Below are 19,898 nucleotides of genomic sequence, written 5' to 3' on the forward strand. Positions count from 1 at the left end.
GTTTATTGATTGTAGATTTGTTTGTTTCATCCTGCCTTTTTGTTTTATTTGGTTATGTCTGAGCCGGCAGGCTGTGCATTCGTTTTTGTTTGCTCTTCTGTGGGCATGATACTTTTCACCTCCTTCTCCAGTGGGCAAGGTCAGTCACTCAGGTATGGTACAGCAGGGCTGGTCCAGCTGAAGGGGAGTTGCTGGGACCTGTTGTTTGTGGCACATACCAGAGCTGACAGTGTGGACTGGGAATCTGTGCAGGGCAGGTTCCAGTAGGCCGTGCCTGTGCTGCTTGGGAGTGTGATGTTCAGCACACAGTGCAGGTAGGCAGGAAGGAAGGGGTAGATTGTAATGTGTGGAGCTACGATGGGTATGGGAAAGATGAGAGTCGAGGAGAGAGGAATAAGAGCCAAAAACATACACACAAACAGAAAAGAGTGCTAAGGGAGCTTGCTATTGGAGTGGAGAGTTGAGAGACTGAGAAATGGGGAAAAACAAAGAAAAGCAAAAGGGTAAAAGAAAATATGAATAAATCAAGAAACTGGAACTGAAGAAAGATAAAAAGGAATAAGAGAGAGAAGAAAACAAAACAAAGAAACAAAAAAGAACCAACAACCAGAACAAAAAAAACCCCAAAACACAAGAAAAAAGAAACGCCCCCAGGGATGTCCCTGTGCCTCTGTGCAGAGTAAGGGAGTGGCTTCCAAGCTGCGTGGTACTGCCCGGCTAGAAAGGGCTACCACGCCAAGAAAAAGAAAGGAAAACAAACAAACAAACAAATTAAAACAGAACAAATCAGAGCAAACAAACAAACAAACAAAAAAGCCCGAGCATTCCCAACAGCGTAGTGGCACAGGCCGGGAAGCAGTTTCACAGTCAGGCAGTGTCTTTCTGCCTTTCAGGAAGAAGTAAAGATGGTGCACGGAGCCAGGTATTTGAGAGAAAGGATTGGGAGGCGGAGAGAGATTAGGAAGAAATGTAAAGAAGCGGAAGAAAGCAACCCCAGCAGCCAACAAAAGGCACTCCGGAGGTTAGCCAGTTCAGGCGGGTGGAATCAAGCGATACCAAGGTGAAGCTGATGTTTTCTGGCCAAGAGACTGTGGCTGCAAGAAGCCGAGGAGGTTAAGTTGGGGATGAAGAAAGGTGGAGACTGGGACAGCTTATGTTGCTTGTTACCAGTTGTTCTGTCTCCTGCTAGAAGCTCCGTGAAAATGCTTTCTCATACCCCTTGTTCGCTGATCTCCGATAGGAGTCCAAGGTGGCGGATCTGTGCTGTGTTAGCTGATAGGGGACCTCTGCATGTATCCCTCCTTGCTCTCTGTTCTCGGTCAGTTTCTTAATCCATTTGGTGCTTGGCTGAGTTCTTTATCTCTTCATTTGTTGCTTAGGATTCCAGGATTGACATGTGAGTCTGTTTGACTTAGTTTTTCTGATCTTTGCTGGGGAGGGACGGCGTGGCGTTTCTAACTATAGCGCCGTGTTGCCCAGTAGTCACTCGGTGTGCGTTTTTAAAGAGTATTTCCATAGGATGAATTTCTGAAGGTAGATTACTGTCCAACGTTATATATATATTTTTCAGATTTTTGATGTATAATACTAGATTGTTCTTGGGAGAGTTGCTAACAGTTAACTTTGCAGTAGTACTCTGTAAGAACCATGTACCCCTTACCAGGGGTTATATAATTCATCTGTGAATCTTCATCCCTTTTAGTGATACTGGCACATGGTAATAGATGCTCAGTAAATGTTGAATGATCATTTGAGTGAATGCATGAAGTGGCTTAGAATTCAGGGCAAAAACAAATGAGTTGGGGAAACCTCTTGTTTGTACTATACCTCTTTCACACCCCACTCACTGTGATGTTTACAGTGGGATATAGAGATGTCAGCTCTCCCCTTGCTAGTTCCCAATGTACAAAACACACCATGGATGTTCACACTCACAGTTAAGGTCATTATACAGTAGCTTTGAATCTCAAATTGCTTCTGTTTTCCTTGGAGTCCCTAATACTTAAAATGCCCCAAAGGTAAATTATATCTCTTGGAACTTGGGTAATTTCTGTCAAGCATACCTATTAGATATTTCCTGTTTGGCAATAGAAATTTAGCCAGAGATAGGAATATTACTGTCTTAGCTCATTGATTTCATGGGTTGCCCAGAAAGTAATGGATGAATTTATCATCAGTGGGTCTTAAGCAAATGTCAGAGGCTTGCCACCTCCTGAAAATATAGGGGCGCCCAAAACACTGTTGGATAGTTGAATCTGCTTTCTGTATGTGTTTGCTGATGGCAGTTGTGGTGAAATGAGTTCCCTTATGTGGACTTTTGCCTTGGTTCTTTGGAAAAACAGCTTGAGAGATTTTTCCCCTAAACCCTGAAGAGTTACCTTTGCCCAAGTTTCCTACCCCAGAGGGTTCGTTGCTTTTGTTCAGGGTGATTAACCTTTCCCGGGCAAGGTATAAACAACTTCATGGTTTGATGCTTTTTGTCGGGATCTGGGCTGCAGCCTGCCTTGTGATTGATACGAGCGGCTTGCAGGGATTACTCAATGTATTATTCAAATGAAATGTCTGTTGCCTACTGAGAGGGGATTGGTCAGTTCGCGGCCCTGATGGGAGGGCCATGCCTTGAAATTGACCAGGAGTTTGGGTATATATACAGCCAACCCTAAAGACGTTAGGCAGACACAAAGTGAAGGAAGTGGGAAAAAGGAGAAAAGGCAAGAGAGGCAAAAAGAGAGAAGCAGAGGGAGAGGAGGTGAGGAACCTTCTAAAAGAGCTGTAACATAGATCAAGGGCTGTAATACTAAAAACAGTCCCAGAAGAGGCCCTGTGGCAGAGCCTGTAACGACAGGCCTGGAAGGCGGAATGCAGCAGGCTCAGCAGTACCCGTGTGGAAGGGGCCTTGCAGCATAGTTGGTGGTGACAACAGAAACCTGCTGCTAGGAATGCAGCCAAGAGAGCTGAACAAAACTGCTACAGTGGCTATGAGGTAGGTCAGTTATTAATGGAGTGGCCTCTGGCAGGGAGGACAGAAGCAGAGAGGCATGCATGGCTGAGATGGAGCATGCATGGCCAAAGGAAGCCTGTCCTGAGTGGGCCAAGAGGAAGCCTGTCCCCAGGGGACCGAGAGGAGGCCTGCACAGAGAGAGTGCTGTGGGAAGGATGGCTGGTGTCAGAATTGGTAAAAAGTTTGGAGATTTGAAGTATGCCTGACCTTCACCTCATAGGGATCAGCTTTGGGCTGATCTTCATTGTCATTATCCCCCATGACACTACTGGTACCATTTCACAGTTTGTGTCAGAAGTGGGAGTCTTTGCAGTGGCTCCTGACTCATAGAAACATGGGGTTTTGGAAGAAGAAGGATAAATGAGAATGGGATGAGAAACTTTTTATTCTCGGATGGTTCTTTTGGTTGTCGCTATCTGTAATGGCTAATAGGAAAGTAAGAGATGTAATGGGCAGCAGTGGATAGAAGCTGCATCTGGAGTGACTTGGGATTGAAAGCTCAGCAAGTTAAGCAAGATGACTGATAGGAGGCCAGGACCTTCTGCTTTAACCTAGCCAGAGACTTCAGGTCAAATGCTTACAAATAGGTAAGATAGAGAATGAAAAACAGAAAATGAAACTGAAATGTTATGTGTTTATCTGAATGTACTGTATTTGTCTTACTGAAGGAATGTTTTCCCTACGTGATGTTGTAGAACAGACCTGAGTGTGTTATGGAAATGAATATTTAAAACAAAACAAAATAGTGTGTAACTCCGCCCTTTGGGCAGTACAGTCATACACCACATAACATCCATTCAGGCAACATCTGACTGCATATATGTGCATGGTCCCTGTCATGGACTGAGTTGTGTCCCCCAAAAATATCTGTCAGCTTGGCTGGGTCACGATTCCCAGTATTGTATGATTGTGTAATCTGATGTGATTTCTTTATGTGTTGTAAATTCTATCCTGCGATGAGGTTATACTGATGAGGTTGACAAGATTAGATAGTGTCTTAATGCAATCTCTTTAGAGATATAAAAGAGAGAAGCGAGCAGAGACACATGGGAACCTCATACCACCAAGAAAGCAGTGCCGGGAGCAGAACGTGTCCTTTGGACCTGAGGTTCCTGCGCAGAGAAGCTCCCAGACCAAAGGGAGATTGATGACACAGACTTTCCTCCACAGCCAACAGAGAAAGCGTTCCCCTGGAGCTGATGTCCTGAATTTGGACTTGTAGCCTACTAGACTGTGAGACAATAAACTTCTCTTTGTTAAAGCCATCCACTTGTGGTAGTTCTGCTAGAGCAGCACTAGATGACTAAGATAGTCCCATAAGGTTTTTTACCCCTCTCTAAGAGAAAACTGTTCTCCTTTCATTTATTATTTCCCCCTAATGGTTTTAAATACCCCAAACTCCTAGAGTGAAGGAACAGTGGTGCTCCAGGGCACATCCCAGTCTCCACAGTGCCTCCTCCTCCTGGATTTATTCACCCACTCCACATCTGTGCAGCCATTCACTCCCAGTGCAAGGCAGTGGCTGCCGAGGGCACCACCTGCGCCCGGTGAGCTCGTGGGGTCCTGGCTCTGGATGGCAGCAGCGGCTGCACATGATCAGGAAGCTACTGTACCAACAGGGCAGTGGCAGTGAGGGCCACCACCACCAGCCATGCTCCCAGCACCTGCACACCTGCTTCCTGCCCAGTCTCTGTTGCCACCTCTACACACTACCTGTCAGCCCCTCACCCTGCACCCAGACGTGTGCAAAGTCCCAGTGTGACTGCTGGCACAGCTTCTGCCTGACCTGCAGCCGAAAACCCAGCAAGGCCAGCCTGCTGTATCCGGTGGACACAGCTCTCAGGTTTCGTCCAGCAGTTAGGCGATGGCGAGGACTGCTGGGCGTGGACTGCTCCTGCTCCTCAGGCCGGCGGAACAGGGAGCAGAGTTGGACGCATAACCTGGGGATTGCCTGAAAATAATATGGTGTTTGCATAACATCCAAATCATATAACGTCTCGTTTCACAGAATGTGTTGTGGATGTTAAGTGACTCATGACTGTATTTGATTGGATATGCTAAAAGAGGAAATAGTAAATGGGGCTTATGGCAAAAACTTGTGAGACCAAGAGACTTGAATTTGAGAAACAGTTATATTAGACTTTGATTGAAAGTACCACAGTGATTGAATGCTTGATTGACCAAAGAGCTGCTTGGTGGATGCACAGTAAAAGGATGTTTATATGGAGCACAGCCATATGGACTCTGAAAGGTGTGTTGAATAAGACATGTCATTGCCCATCAGAAGAACCCCTTTTCAGGACTGGAAGTTAATGGAAGCCATCAAGTAGATAGCCTGGTATGCTCACTTGAGAGGACCACCTGAGTCCAGAAGATGAGTGGAAGTGGGGGAGATGAAGAGATGGGCTAAGTTTGTTCTGTTGGCACTTGGTGGCCTAGCCATAGGTGGCTAGGGATGAGAAAGAGAGAGAAGAGGCTGGCTGGTCTGAAGTGCAGGGAGTTGTGTGGACTTCCGGCCTATGGCTGGTACACACTAACCTAGCTCACGGTGGCTAGGAAAGAACTGACCAAACCCTGACCAGATGGGGGAGGAGAGTGATGTTTGACACTGTGTGTTGGTATAGGTTGCTGCAGTTTGATGGCTTGCCCTGAACTGAACTTTGCAGTGTTCCAACTGGAACTGTAGATTCTTCAGACTGAGGAACATGCTTGTCTCCTCAGAGTACTGGTTTGATAGGGATGGGCAGTTTAAACATTGGCTATCTAAAATGAAGTGGCTGGCTTACACGCTTTTGTGAGTGTACTTAGACTCAAAATGTGGGGAACAAGGGAGAATCCCCACAGAATAGATTACTCTTTTCCTGATGGATCTGAGGAAGAGAAGGTGGGGGAAGATGCTGATACAATTATATGATTCAGTTGTGAATGTTTATTGTTAACAAGGTTAATTGTGATTATAAAAGCAGTAATTTTTAAAGTTGTAACCAAAAGAGTGGACTAAGGGGGAGACACTGCTTAACTGGAGTACAGTGGCCAGGAGGGGCTGAGAGGAGCCCTGTATGGCCAAGAGGGGGTGTGCACGGCAGAGAGTAGGGTCTTTCGCTTGCACGGCCAAGAGGAGCTGAGAGCTGTCCTGTACTGAAGAGGGGAGGCATGGTCTCCACTTCAGGGGAGACTTTTAGACTTTGCCTGCATGCTTTCTTATTCTGATCCTGAGTTGTAGCCTGCTGATCCTGCTCCCGAGTTGTACCCTGTTACTTCCTTAGTAAACCATTTAACCATAAGTATGGTCTGTGAGTTCTGTGTGGCCATTGCAAAGAATTATCTGACCCAGCAGAGAAGTAGAGAGTATTGTGGGAGGGACGACTGGTGTCAGAATGGTAAGATGGTTGGAGGTATGTCTGACCTCCACTACTACCATTTTACATCAGTACTAATAGCTGAGAAGTGCCATGTAGATACTACTTATTATTTTAAAAAGTGCATATTCAAATTTTCAATGTAAACTTCATAGAATTTCATTGTTTTTTGTTAAATATTTTATAAATATTTTTTAGATTGTAAAATACGCATAAAATTTACCGTTTTAAGTATTTTAAAGTATACAATTTAGTGTCATTAAGTACGTTCACAGTATTGTGCAGTCATCACCACTATCTAGTTCCAGAACCTTTTCATCACCCCAAATGGAAACTCCATACCCATTAAGCAGCCACTCCTCTACTCTCCCCTTCCCACAGCCTCTGACAACTACCAATCTTCATTCAATTTCTATAGATTTACCTGTTTTGGAGACATCATATAAATGGAATTACTCATACAATATGTGGTCTTCTGTGTCTGGCTTTTTTCACTTAACAATTTTTTTGGCATTTATCCATGCTGTAGCATGTATCAGTACTTCATTCCTTTCTTTTTGTATGTGTAGTAAAAATATATATAGTAAAATATTTGCCAATTTAACAGCTTTTACATGTATAATTCAGTGACATTATGTTCATCATGATGTACAAACCGTTACCACTACCCTTCTCCAAATTTTTCCACCACCAGTAACAGAAAATCAGTGCCCCCTAAGCAATGACTCCATCTCCCCCTTCCTCTCACCCCTAATAACCACTAATAAGCTTTGGTCTCTATACATTTGCCTATTTCATATAAATGGGATCATACAATATTTGGTCATTTATGACTTCACTCGGCATGTTTTCAAGGTTCATCCATGTTGTAGCATGTATCATCTCTTTATGGTTGAGTAGTATTCCGTTGTATGTATGTGCCATGTCTTAGTTATTTAGTGCTGCTCTAACAGAAATACCACAAGTGGATGGCTTTAACAAAGAGAAGTTTATTCTCTCAAAATCCAGTAGGCTACAAGTCCAAATTCAAGGCGTCAGCTCCAGGGTAATGCTTTCTCCGTTGGCTCTGGAGGAGGGTCCGTGTCATCAATCTTCCTTTGGTCTGGGAGCTTCTCTGCATAGGAGCCTCAGGTCCAAAGGACGCGCTCTGCTCCTGGCACTGCTTTCTTGGTGGTATGAAGTTCCCATATGTCTCTGCTTGCTTCTCTCTTTTATATCTCAAAAGAGATTGGATTAAGACACTATCTAATCCTGTAAACCTTATCAGTATAACCTCATCATAGTGATAGAGTTTACAACACATAAGGAAATCACATTAGATTTACAAAATGGTACACAATCATACAATACTGAGAATCATGACCTAGCCAAGCTGACAGATATTTTTGGGGGACACAGTTCAATCCATGATACTCCATCCTTTGGCCCCCCAAAATTCATGTCCTTGCAACGTGCAAAACATATTCATCTGATCGTATCACAGCAAACATCTTAACTCTAAGTCCAAAATCCAAAAATTCCTCTTCATCTGTGAAATCTAGAATACAAGTTATCTGCTTCCAAAGGTACAATGGCAGAAGAGGTAAAGCTAGACATTTCCATTACAAATGGGAGAAACTGGAGGAGAAGAAGGGATAACAGGCACCAAGCAAGTCAGCAGAACACATTGCATTAGCCCTCGGGGCTTTGAAAATAATCTTCTGTTCTCTGAGACCATTCACACAATAGCCCTGCCCTCCAGACTCTAGGTATTGGCCACAGTCTCTGGATTCAGAGACTTGGCCCTGGGCTTCAGCTCCGCCTTCCAGGCCCACTGAGATGGCAACTCTGCTCACTCAGCTTTAGGTGCACCATTCTCTTAGTCCATCGGAGTGACACCTCTACCCTTACAAACACCAGAGGCCATGGCTCCACCCTTTGAATCCCCTGAGATCATGGCCGTACCTTTTGAGACTGAGGCAGCTCAGCTTCTTGTCTTCCTTGTCTCTTCAGCTTCTGCTTCCTGTGGCCGCTCAGCCCTTGGGCCTCATGCCCACATCTGTCCTGCTGGGGCAAGTGTTCCAAAGCTTGGTAGCTCTATCAGTAAGTGTCCAGAGGCCCCCCACTCAGCCAGGTAACCCCTTGTGGACAGGCACTCAGCTCGGTTGCTCTGTGAGTCAGCAAGCCTACCTCCACTGATAAGTGCCCAGAGGCACCCCACTCTGCCAGGAAGCCTCCTGCACACAGGCACTCAGCTCTCTCACTCCGTGTGTCGGCTCCAGCACCATCTCGCTCTGGTCTCCTGGTTTTGCTGCTGCTGGTTCTCTGCTGCTTCCGGTCCGCTGCTGCTGCTGCACCTCTATCCATTCACAGTTTAAAAACCACTTCCACATTTTAGGTATCTGTTAGGGCAGCACCCCACTCTCAGTATCAGATTTCTTAGGCTGGGTTCTCTAGAGAAGCAAAACCAGTAAAGGGTATAAATATATATATATAGAGAGATTTATATCAAGGAAACAGCTCACACAGTTGTAGAGGCTAGAACGTCCCAAATCTGTGGATCAGGGTAGAGGCCTCTCCCAAGTCACGCAGCTGCAGAAGCTGGTGAGCCCAAGATTGGCAGGTCAGAGAACAGCACTTCCACTCACAGGCTGTGAAGGCTGATGAATTCCAAGATCGGCAGGCAAGGCGTCAGGGTTTCTCCTGATTCACATAGCTGCAGGGGCTGGTGAACCCAAGATTGGCAGGTCAGAGAGCAGGGTTCTGCCTACAGGTTTTGAAGATTGACAAATTCCAAGTCCAGCAGATAAGCTGACAGCTCAAGTCCCAAGAACCAGAGACAGATGACAGGAGGCAGCTGCAGGATCCAGAGTAAGCAAAAAGCCAGAACGTCTGCTTATATTCAGATGCAGGCCACACCCCGAAGGAGACTCACTTTCATCTGATTGGCTACTCACAGCATATTCAATCATGGGAGTGATCACATTAAAACACTGAGAATCATGGCCCAGCCAAGTTGACACACAATCTTAACCTACACATACCATATTTTGTTTATCCATTCATCTGTTGGTGGATATACAGGTTGTTTCCACATTTTGGCTATTGTGAGCAGTGCTGCAGTAAACATTGGTGTACAGGTTTCTGTTTGCGTTCCTGCTTTTCATGTTTTTGGTATAACCTAGGATAGGGATTGCTGGGTTATATGTTCTATGTTTAACTTTTTGAGGAACCGCCAGACTTCATTCTTTTAACACCAAATAACTGTTCCATTGTATGGGTATACTACATTTTGTTTCTCTGTTGAGCAGTTGATGGACATTTGGATTGTTTCCACGTTTTGGCTGTTATGAATAATGTTGCTACATGTACAAGTTTTTGTTTGAACACCTGCTTTCAGTTCTTTTGCAAATAAACCTAGGTCTAGAATTGCTGGGTTATATGATAATTCTAGATTAAATTTATTGAGGAACTGCCAAACTGTTTTCCCCAGCAGCTACATCATTTTACATTCCCATCAGCAATGTATGAGGGGTCCAGTTTCTCCACGTCTTTGTAGTACTTACTGTTTTCTGGGTTTTTTGTTTTGTTTTGTTTTATGGCCATCCTCTTGGACATAAGATGGTATCTCATTGTGATTTTGATTTTCATTTGTCTGTTGACTGTTGACATTGGGTATGTTTTTATGTGCTTGCTGGTCATTTGTATATCTTCTTTGGAGAAGTGTCTGTTCAGGTCCTTTGGCCATTTTTAAATTGGGTTGTTTGTCTTTTTGTTGCTGAGTTGCAGGAGTTTTTTTTTATATATTCTGCATACTAGACCCTTATCAGAATAAGATTTCCAAATGTTTTTCCTATTTTGTGGGTTGTCTATTCCCTCTATTGATGGCGTCCTCTGATGTACACAACTTTTTAATTTTTTTAAATTCCAGTTTATCGCTTTTTTCTTTTGTTGCTTATGCTTTTGGTGTCATACGTAAAAAGCCATTGTCAAATCCACGGTCTTGAAATTTTACTCCTCTGTTTTCTTCTCAGAGTTCTATGGTTTTAGTTCTTATATTTAGGTATTTGATCTATTTTGAGTTAATTTTTGCATAGGTGTCTAACTTCATTCTTTTGCATTTAGCTATCCAGTTGTCCCAGCACCATTTTTTGAAAAGACTGTTCTTACCCATTGAATGGTCTTGACACACTTGTTAAAAAATTAATTGGCTATAGATGTATGGGTTTATTTTTCAACTCTCAGTTCTCTTCCATTGGTCTTTATGTCTGCCTGTATGACAGTACTAGTACTGTCTGATTACTGTAACTTTGTGATGTTTCGAAATCAGGAAATGTGAGTCCACCTACTTTGTTCTTTCTCATGATGGTTTTAGCTGTCCAGGGCCCCTTTAAAGTCCATATGAATTTGAGGATCAGCTTTTCCATTTTCCAAAAAAAGGCTGTTATGATTTTGATAGGGGGATTGCATTGAATTTGGAGATTGCTTTGGGGTGTATTGTATTGTTAGTAACAATATTAAGTCTTCCAATCTATGAACATGGGATGTCTTTCCATTTATTTAGATCTTCTTTAATTTCTTTCAAAAAAGTTCTGTAGTTTTTAGTGTAGAATTCTTACACTTCCTTGGTTACCTTTATTCCTTAAGTGTTTTATTCTTTTTGGTGCTATTGCAAGTGCAATTGTTTTTCTTAATTTTCTTTTGGGATAGTTCATTGCTAGTGTAGAGGAATACAACTGTTTTTTGTGTGTTGATCTTGTATCCTGCAACTTTGCTGAAATAGTTTATTAGCTCTAATAGTTTTTGTGACTTCTTTAGGATCTTCTATATGTAAAATCACGTCATTTGCATTTTTAAAAACATTTTTAGACCTAGTTATTATCTTTTCACCAGTGTTTTTCATATGGCAGATAACCTATTAATGGGTTATGAAATCAGTTGGGCGTGGAAATTTTTTCTCGAATTTTTTGTGTATGTAACATATACATATGCATGTGTTTGAGTCCTTGTGTAAAATGTATTTCATACTATGAGTTACAGTTGAAAATTTTGAAAGCAGTTGGGTTATACCATTTTTCAAATTACATAGTTGATATAAAATTAAGCGATTAGTCCTAGCAGTTTAATTATGTTGGAAATTATAGTTCTATATTGGAAGCTGTTTGCTGTATAAAAACATAATTGAGAAATATACTCTTTACACAGGTAGCTCTGTGGATAAAAAGTAAACTTGTGAGAGTTTTGCTTTTGTGATTCCTAATGAATCAGTTCTTAGGCTGTCTTTGATACTGTTGAAATGGTTATCTACTCAAACTCAATATTTTTTTTTTGAGAATGTATTTTATAAAAGACTGTTAAAATGCATAAGAAGCTTATTACAAATTAAAGCAACAAAAAGCTACATTGTGAAAGATACTACAGAATACAAAGACATCTGTCATGGATTGAATTATGTCCGCAGAAAAATGTGTGTATCGATTTGGCTAGGCCATGATTCTCAGTATTGTGTGGTTGTCCTCCATTTTGTGATTGTAATTTTACATTAAAGAGGATTAGGGTGGGATTGCAACACTGCCCTTCCCCAGCTCACATCCCTGATCCAGTGTAAAGGGAGTTTCCCTGGAGTGTTGCCTGCACCACCTTTTATCTTACAGGAGATAGAAGGAAAGGGAAGCAAGCAGAGAATTGGGGACCTCATACCACCGAGAAAGCAGTGCCTGGAGCAGAGTGCATCCTTTGGACCCAGGGTCCCTACACGGAGAAGCTTCTAGTCCAGGGGAAGATTGATGAGAAGGCCGATAGAGAGAGAAAGCTTTCCCCTGGAGCTGATGCCCTGAATTTGGAAGTTTAGCCTACTTTACTGTGAGGAAATAAATTTCTCTTTGTTAAAGCCATCCGCTTGTGGTATTTCTGTTATAGCAGCATTAGATAACTAAGACAACATGTTTTACTTTTCAACAGAAATCATTAAAATATAACAAAATGTATATTTTCAGCAAGTGTATTAGTGTCAGATTTACTGAATAATAGTAAAAAATTCAGGGAAAATTTATAGCTTTTTAATGCGTATGCCTAACTTTGGGTAAGTCACTGGGTTCTTCTTAGTCTCAGTTTCCTTCACTGTAAAATGGGATAATTCAGGCTTATATTGAGGAGTAGGGGCCCTGGTTACCCAGTGGTTAGGAACTCATCTGCTAACCAAAACGTCAGCAGTTCGAATCCACCAGCCGCTCCTTGGAAACCCTATGGGGCAGTTCTACTGTGTCCTGTAGGGTCCTTATGAGTCGGAATCGACTCGGTGGCAATGAGTACTGAGAAGTAAATGATAGTATGCTGTCATGTTGTATTTGACATGTCAAATATAATACTTAGCAGATGATAAATACTCAGTAAATTAAAAAAATAAACCAAACCTACTGCTGTTGAATCAATTCCAATTCATGATGACCACATTTGTAATAGAATAGAACTTCTCTGTAGGGTTTTCTTGGCTGTAATCTTTACAGAGCAGACCACTAGGTCTTTCTTCCACGTTGCTACTGGTGGGTTCAAACCACTGTAGTTGTGTGCTGGCGAGTCAGTTCCAACTCGTAGCAACCTAATGTGACAGAGTAGAACTGCCCCATGAGGTTTTCTAGGCTCTAATCTTTACAGTAGCAGATCCACCAGGTCTTTTCTTCCTCAGAGTGGCTGGTGGGTTCAAACCACTGACATTTCATTTAGCAGCCAACTGCTTAACCATTGCACCACCATAGCTTCTTGGCCTTTAGTAATTGAGCACAAACTGTGCCAACCGGGGACCTCCTGAATGAATGAATGTATCTATCTCAGTACATAATAGCTGTTAAAATACCTGAGTTATGATTAATACTCAATACATCGTAGTACTGTTTCTGCTCCCAATGAAAATTTTGACATATCTCTGATAATTTTTAAATAACAGCTAACTGATTCCAGTAAGCTCATATGTGCTGTTGGATCTTGTGTTAGTGGCCCACTTTTCCCACATAATTTTATAGACCTTACTGATGGTCTTATGATGTATTAAGCCTTTGATGATCGGAATTGCCTTGCTTTCTGATACGAAAATATGGATATAACAAGTGTGTCAGTTTTTAAGGTACCAAAACCCCAAAATAACAAATAAGCACTGTCATTTTAATTTCCTCCTTGTAGTTATGTGCTGCTCATCTCCCAACTGAATCAGAGGCTCCAAATCATTATCAGGCAGTATGTCGGGCACTGTTTGCAGAAACAATGGAGCTGTACACCTTTCTGACTAAAATTAAGAGTGCAAAGGAGGTAAGTACTACTGCTATGATATTTCTTGGCATTGTGAAAGATAAAACTATTTTCGACAGTGTCTATCATATTATTTTAAAACATGTATTTACATCCTTCTGATTTGTGCTGAAAAGCATTTAGGAAAAAAGCCACTTAGGCAAAATTAAAAATATTTTTCAAAATATCAGTACTGTGAATGTATTTTATAAAACAAATATTTTCATAAAACTTCCTTACGAATGGGAAATAAATATTACTAAATTAGTTTAATCAATTTCATATATGACTTGCTTTTCACCCTCTTTTTTCTTTTGTCCATTTGGAAACATGTTCGTACTTCTTTCAAAAGGGATGAGGACTCAGAAAGGAGGTGACACTCACATCTGATAATTGAACTATTTTAGAGTGGGTTTGACTTAATATTTAATAAGGGAAGTTGGGATTAATACTCAGATAATCAGAATCTTTTTTTAGCTATTCATTTATTATTCATCAGTGTCTGTGAGTTAAAAATGTTACGCGAGAGTCCAAACGGGCTCATTCTAACTTATTTTAAAAGGTGGATCACCATATTTTATTTTATACAGATGGTTGTGAAGATTAAATGAGATTCTATGTAAAACAGTTGGCATAGTATCTGGCACAGAGTAAGAGCAGTAAATGATAGCTAATGGTTATCATTTCTTTTATGATAAAGTACAGAGTTAGTTTAAAACTTACCATGATACACTGTTTCAGGAGGGACATATGTGAGGTGTGAAAGAGAGGAAGGAAAGCAGTAAACTGGCATGCCATGTTAGACTAATTAGCCCTGACAAAAAGGAAGTGGCAGGTGTCTTGGCTAGATCACCCTTCAAGCCATTGTATATGTATTAGGAAGAACCCTGATCATTCTTCTGCTCTAACCAAGGTACAGCTTTAAGCTGTATTTTATGATAGGCTAATCTTTAGGATTTTATCAAATTGGACCCAAGAGGAAAGTCTTCAGCAGGGCGGAAAAGGGTAAACTATAGGTTATTTGAAGAATACTTACAAATTTATCATTTCCCAGCTATTCCTCTTGGACAGAACCAGAGAAAGTGGAATTTGATCAAAAGCTTTTGAGCAAACAACTGAAAGCACTTCCTCAGCTAAGGTTTATGAAGTAGTAGAATAGATTGCTTTTGAAGATTGTAATTGCCTTTTCCATCTTGTTAAAGTTGTATTTGCCTTCCCCAGAGAAACAAACTATTTTTAGGGTGGAAATAGAGTCTTTGGGGTTAGGAGAGTAAATCAAATGGATTTTTAAAGTCCTTCTAACACAGACATTCCTGGAAACCATTTCTGAGCTTAAAGAACAATGTTAATAAATATTTTTAGTACTCTACCCCAGTGGACTTCTAAAAATTTGTTTTTACTCTTGATTAAAACTTTGCTTTACCAGATACGTAAACGCATTCACAAAGAGGTTTTAAACAGTATCAAAATTTATTTAAATAAAAAAGAATTCTTGGATGCAGTAAAAGAACCACGAGTACCTGGAATCATCTGTGGCTGTGTGTCAGTACCAGCAAGGACATATCACGGTCTGACACTCTGGGGCTCTCAGTCTTGGCTCTCACATACCCAAAACAGCTTTATATTAAGGCTGGGAACCTTGAGGACGAGGTGTTACAGCCACATCTTTCATCCCTGTCACCCTCTGGCACCATCCAAAATTTAGGTCTCAATAGCACCAGTTCTATACCTGTTTTTCTTCTCTTTCTACTCTTATTTTCCTTGTTCTGTTCATCTCCCTCTCAAACTTCTCCATTCTTATCTCTGAAAATTATGCTCCGTTTTCACAATGAACTCCTCAGTACCCTCAGCCTCTTCTCAGACCACTTTTGCTTCCCTCTTGTGGGAAGCTGCTCTCTCCTCTACACCTTCGTATCTCTGAACTGGAGTCGGATGGGTAATATTCTCTCTTCTGCTGTTGTTGTGTGCCATCGAGTCAGTTCGAACTCATGGTGATCCTATAGGACAGAGCAGAACTTTCCCAATGGGTTTCCTAGGCTGTAATCTTTATGGGAGCAGAGCACCAGGTCTTTTCTCACTTGGAGCTGTTGGGTGGGTTTGAACCACTGACCTTTATGGTTAGCAGCTGAACATGTAACCATTGCACCACGAGGGCTCCATCTTTATATTAACCTGTTGTCGAGTCCATCCCAACTCATAGCGACACTGAAGGATGCAGTAGAACTACCTCATAGGTTTTCCAAGGAACAACTGATGGATTTGAACTGCCAACCTTTTGGTTAGCAGCCAAATGCTTTTTTTTTTTTTTAAATTGTACTTTTAGTGAAAGTTTAGAATTCAAGTTAGTTTCTCATACAAAAATGTATACACACATTGTTATGTGACCCTAGTTGCTCTCCCTGTACTGTGACAGCACACTCCTCCTCTCCACCCCAGATTTCCCATGTCTGTTCAGCAAACTCCTTACCCTCTCTGCCTTCTCATCTCACCTCTGGAAAGGAGCTGCCCATTTGTTCTCATGCGTCTACTTGAGCTAAGAAGCACACTTTTCACGAGTATCATTTTATGTCCCACAGTCTAGTTTAATCTGTGTGTGAAGATTAGCCTTGGGAATGGTTTTAGTTTTGGGCTAACAGAGTCCAGGGGCCATGTCTTCCGGGGTCCCTGCAGTCTCAATCAGACCATTAGGTCTGGTCTTTTTGCTAGAATTTGAGTTCTGCACCCCACTTTTCTCCTTCTCCATCAGGGACTCTCTATTGTATTCCTCGAGGGCAGTCATTGGTGGTAGCCAGGCACCATCTAGTTCTTCTGGTCTCAGGCTGTTGAAGTCTCTGGTTTATGTGGACCTTTCTGTGTCTTGGGCTAATACTTTCCTTGTATCTTTGGTGTTCTTCATTCTCCTTTGCTACGGGTGGGTTGGGACCAATTGATGCATCTTAGATGGCCACTCGCTAGCTTTTAAGACCCCAGTCGCCACTCAACAGAGTGGGATGCAGAACATTTTCTTAATGAATCTTGTTATGCCAGTTGACCTAGATGTCCCCTGAAACCATGGTCCCCAGACCCCCACCCCTGCTACTCTGTCCCTCGAAGTGTTTGTATTCAGGAAACTTTTTAGCTTTGGTTTAGTCCCGTTGTGCTGACTTCCACTGTAGTGCGTGTTGTCCTTCCCTTTACCTAAGATAATTCTTGTCTACTATCTAGTTAGTGAGTACTCCTCTCTCCCCCTCCCTACCCTCATAACCATCAAAGAATGTTTTCTTCTGTGTTTAAATCTTTTCTTGAGTTCTTATAATAGTGGTCTTATACAATACTTGTCCTTTTGTGACTAAGTTCACTCAGCATAATGCCTTCCAGATTCCTCCATGTTATAAGATGTTTCACAGATTCATTGTTGTTCTTTATCGTTGCATAGTATTCCATTGTGTGAATATACCATAATTTGTTTATCCGTTCATCCGTTGATGGGCACCTAGGTTGTTTTCCATGTTTTTGCTATTGCGAACCTAGCTGCAGTGAACATGGGTGTGCATCTATCTATTCGTTGCAGCCAAACTCTTAACCATTGTGCCGCCAGGGCTCTGTCTTTCCTGTAGGGTCACTATGAGTCAGAATCGACTTGACAGTAATGGGTTGGTTGGTTTGTTCGTTTTTTGGTAAATGTAGTAGGTGGCACATCGGAAACTCTCTAGAAATGTTTGTTGAACTGAACTGAATTATTTTATACATTATTCCTGTTTTCCCATAACTTCAAGGATTTTTTTCAGGTTGAAAGTTAGTTTTGAAAGCATCTCTGACTTATTGGAAACATTCTGGCCAATATGTAATATGAGAACTTTGATGACGGTATAGATGAGGTCTTTCAGAGCCCTTGTTATTCTTTAAATTTACCCATAAAAATTCATTTAATAGTCCCAGTAAGACAGACTGTAAAGCATGTGGAAATCCTGACATTTAGGAACATTCTATGCTATTTAATTACAAATTTTCTGCCACATGAATTGCCTATCAACACCAAGGTTTTAGGAATAAAGTTTTACAGAGTCCAAATGGATTTCCTTTTATTCTGCAATGTATGAGGCTTTCTTGAAATACAGAAATTTTTCATACACATTAGCTCATACATATATAATTATATTAATTATATAATTTAATTATATTATATTACTTATATACTAAATTGATAATTTCTTTAAATATAAAAACCATAATCTACTTACAAATGTCATTGCTGTTCTATAAAGTGGTAATTATACTTATTGAAGTTGGCTACCAAAGCACATTGAGAAAGCAAATTCTTTTTCATTCTATCTCTTTTCTATGTCATGATGGTTTCCTTCTTAAGCAGTTAATGTGATCCTTTATAAGGTTATTCTCTGAATGGTAGAGAAGATTTGGATAGATCCACTGTTACTGTGTTTCAAAAGCAATTTGATATCCTTGAAAGGAAGTACGTATTACTGTATCTCATAAGCTATTTGATATCCTTGCATGTAAGTATAAACATTGGGACTGTCTGAGCAATCCATTTAGTGCATCGGGTTGTACAAAAGAAGAGACAGCACCTGCCCTACTGCCAGTGAAACCATTGTAGCCCAGAAGCCTACACACAAACATGGCTAGTGAGCTTATTTTGGGGAAGAATGGAGAATTTACCTTGGTGGTTTCAAATGTAAAATTATTTTATTGGAAGAAAGGAAGTATATTAATGGTGTTATCCCATTGCTATCTAGGTAACTTGATAATCAATCCCTAGTTTTGTTAAGTGAAATTATTTACCAGTTCCTAAAGCTTTCGTCCCTGATACTTTCCTATATTATATTCATACAGCTTATAAAGTAGCCTCACTTGTTTACCTCACTTAACCCTCATAACAATCCTCTGTATTATTATCCTGCTTTGCAAATAGTAAACTGAGGTTTAGAAAAATTGATTTGACTAGGCTCCATCGAAGTAAGTTCTCGGTGTTTATCATACTTGTATACTTTCATTTGCAGCTGTATACTTTGATATAGGCTTCTGAGCAGGCTTGGAAAGGAAGTCGATGTGATCCAGAGAGAATAAAACTTGGAGTTGGGGGAGAAGAGGATTCATGAGAGAATGTGGGTGTGTGTGGCCCACATATGCACAGAAATGGGATGGGAGAAGGGGAGGGTATTTTGGTAAGCTTAGGTATGAAATAAGAGGGAGATATGAAATGAGAGAGGACAAGAGTGTCAAAAATATTAAAGATTGAGATAAGAAAATAATTTTAAGACTAGAAAGGCAGTTGATTTTATTCTGGTGTGTCTCTGTTGTTGTTAGATGCCGTCCCTAGCATGCTCTAACCATCATTGCCTTCATGTTGAGAATGTAGTGTGCTTACCACCACCACCCCCTGCCCGCCAATTCTCAAGTAAATACATTGTTTCACATTAGAGCTGTAACTGTATCTATTGTAGTAGAAGAAAACTTGATGTATAGAAAAGTAAGTGGTTAAAGAGAATCTTTTAACAGAAGAATTCCTTGTTAAAGCAAATAAATCATCTTTTATATATTTTATAATTTAAAATATTTATCTTAACACCAGTCCTTTGTAAAAGCACCTTTATTGTTGGTAAATCTTATTCTCCCATTCAGTATTCATTCATGGGACCTCTTCAGTCATGTAGCCTTTTCTAGGCTTTTCTTTACTCATCTTTAAAGGGGAAGGGGGTAGGAGAGGGTAGTGATGGGGTCTAGATATGCTAAGATTCTATTAATTCTATGCAGAAAATACAGTTCATGTGATTAAACATTTGTTCTATTCATTTAGCTTTTCCTCATTTTTATACCAGTTTTGTTGTGTAGGCAAAATGTATACAGATACCCATTTTAAATTCATACCCAGAAAAATTTGCTATAAAGTTATTTTATGCTGTTTTACATTACAATTTATATTAAATTTGAGATTTCATGAGAAAACAATTCAATGTTATAGAATTTCAGGATGCTTTGAATCAGAATCAGTTCGATGACAACAGTTTTGGTTTTGTGTGTGTGTGTTTTTTAATATATGGTCCTCTTAAAAACACAGATTTATTTTCTAATTGGTAATCTAGCTGTTAATGTTCAGTATTTACATTATTAATATATATTTTTTTGGCTCAAAATATTTTTTTAATTGTAATTTAGATGAAGGTTTACAGAAAAAATAGTTTTTCATTAAATAGTCATTACACACAGTGTTTTTTTTTAATTGTTGTAATTAAATGAAGATTACATTTCAAGTTAGTCTCCCATACAGAATTTTTTTTTTT

At 40.6% G+C, this 19,898-nt stretch overlaps 1 protein-coding gene across 1 annotated transcript in view; it reads left to right on the forward strand.

Moving 5' to 3' along the window:
- SPIRE1 (spire type actin nucleation factor 1) overlaps positions 1–19,898 on the forward strand; it is a 377,419-nt gene that overhangs the window by 181,082 nt on the left and 176,439 nt on the right. Inside the window, exon 5 of the mRNA XM_023724819.1 lies at positions 13,516–13,641. Within this exon, the coding sequence (XP_023580587.1) occupies positions 13,516–13,641 (126 nt within the window). The remainder of the gene's footprint in view (positions 1–13,515; positions 13,642–19,898) is intronic.

The sequence above is a fragment of the Trichechus manatus genome, unplaced genomic scaffold (assembly GCF_000243295.1).
Source record: "Trichechus manatus latirostris isolate Lorelei unplaced genomic scaffold, TriManLat1.0 scaffold00262, whole genome shotgun sequence".
In the NCBI taxonomy this organism is placed as follows: domain Eukaryota; kingdom Metazoa; phylum Chordata; class Mammalia; order Sirenia; family Trichechidae; genus Trichechus; species Trichechus manatus.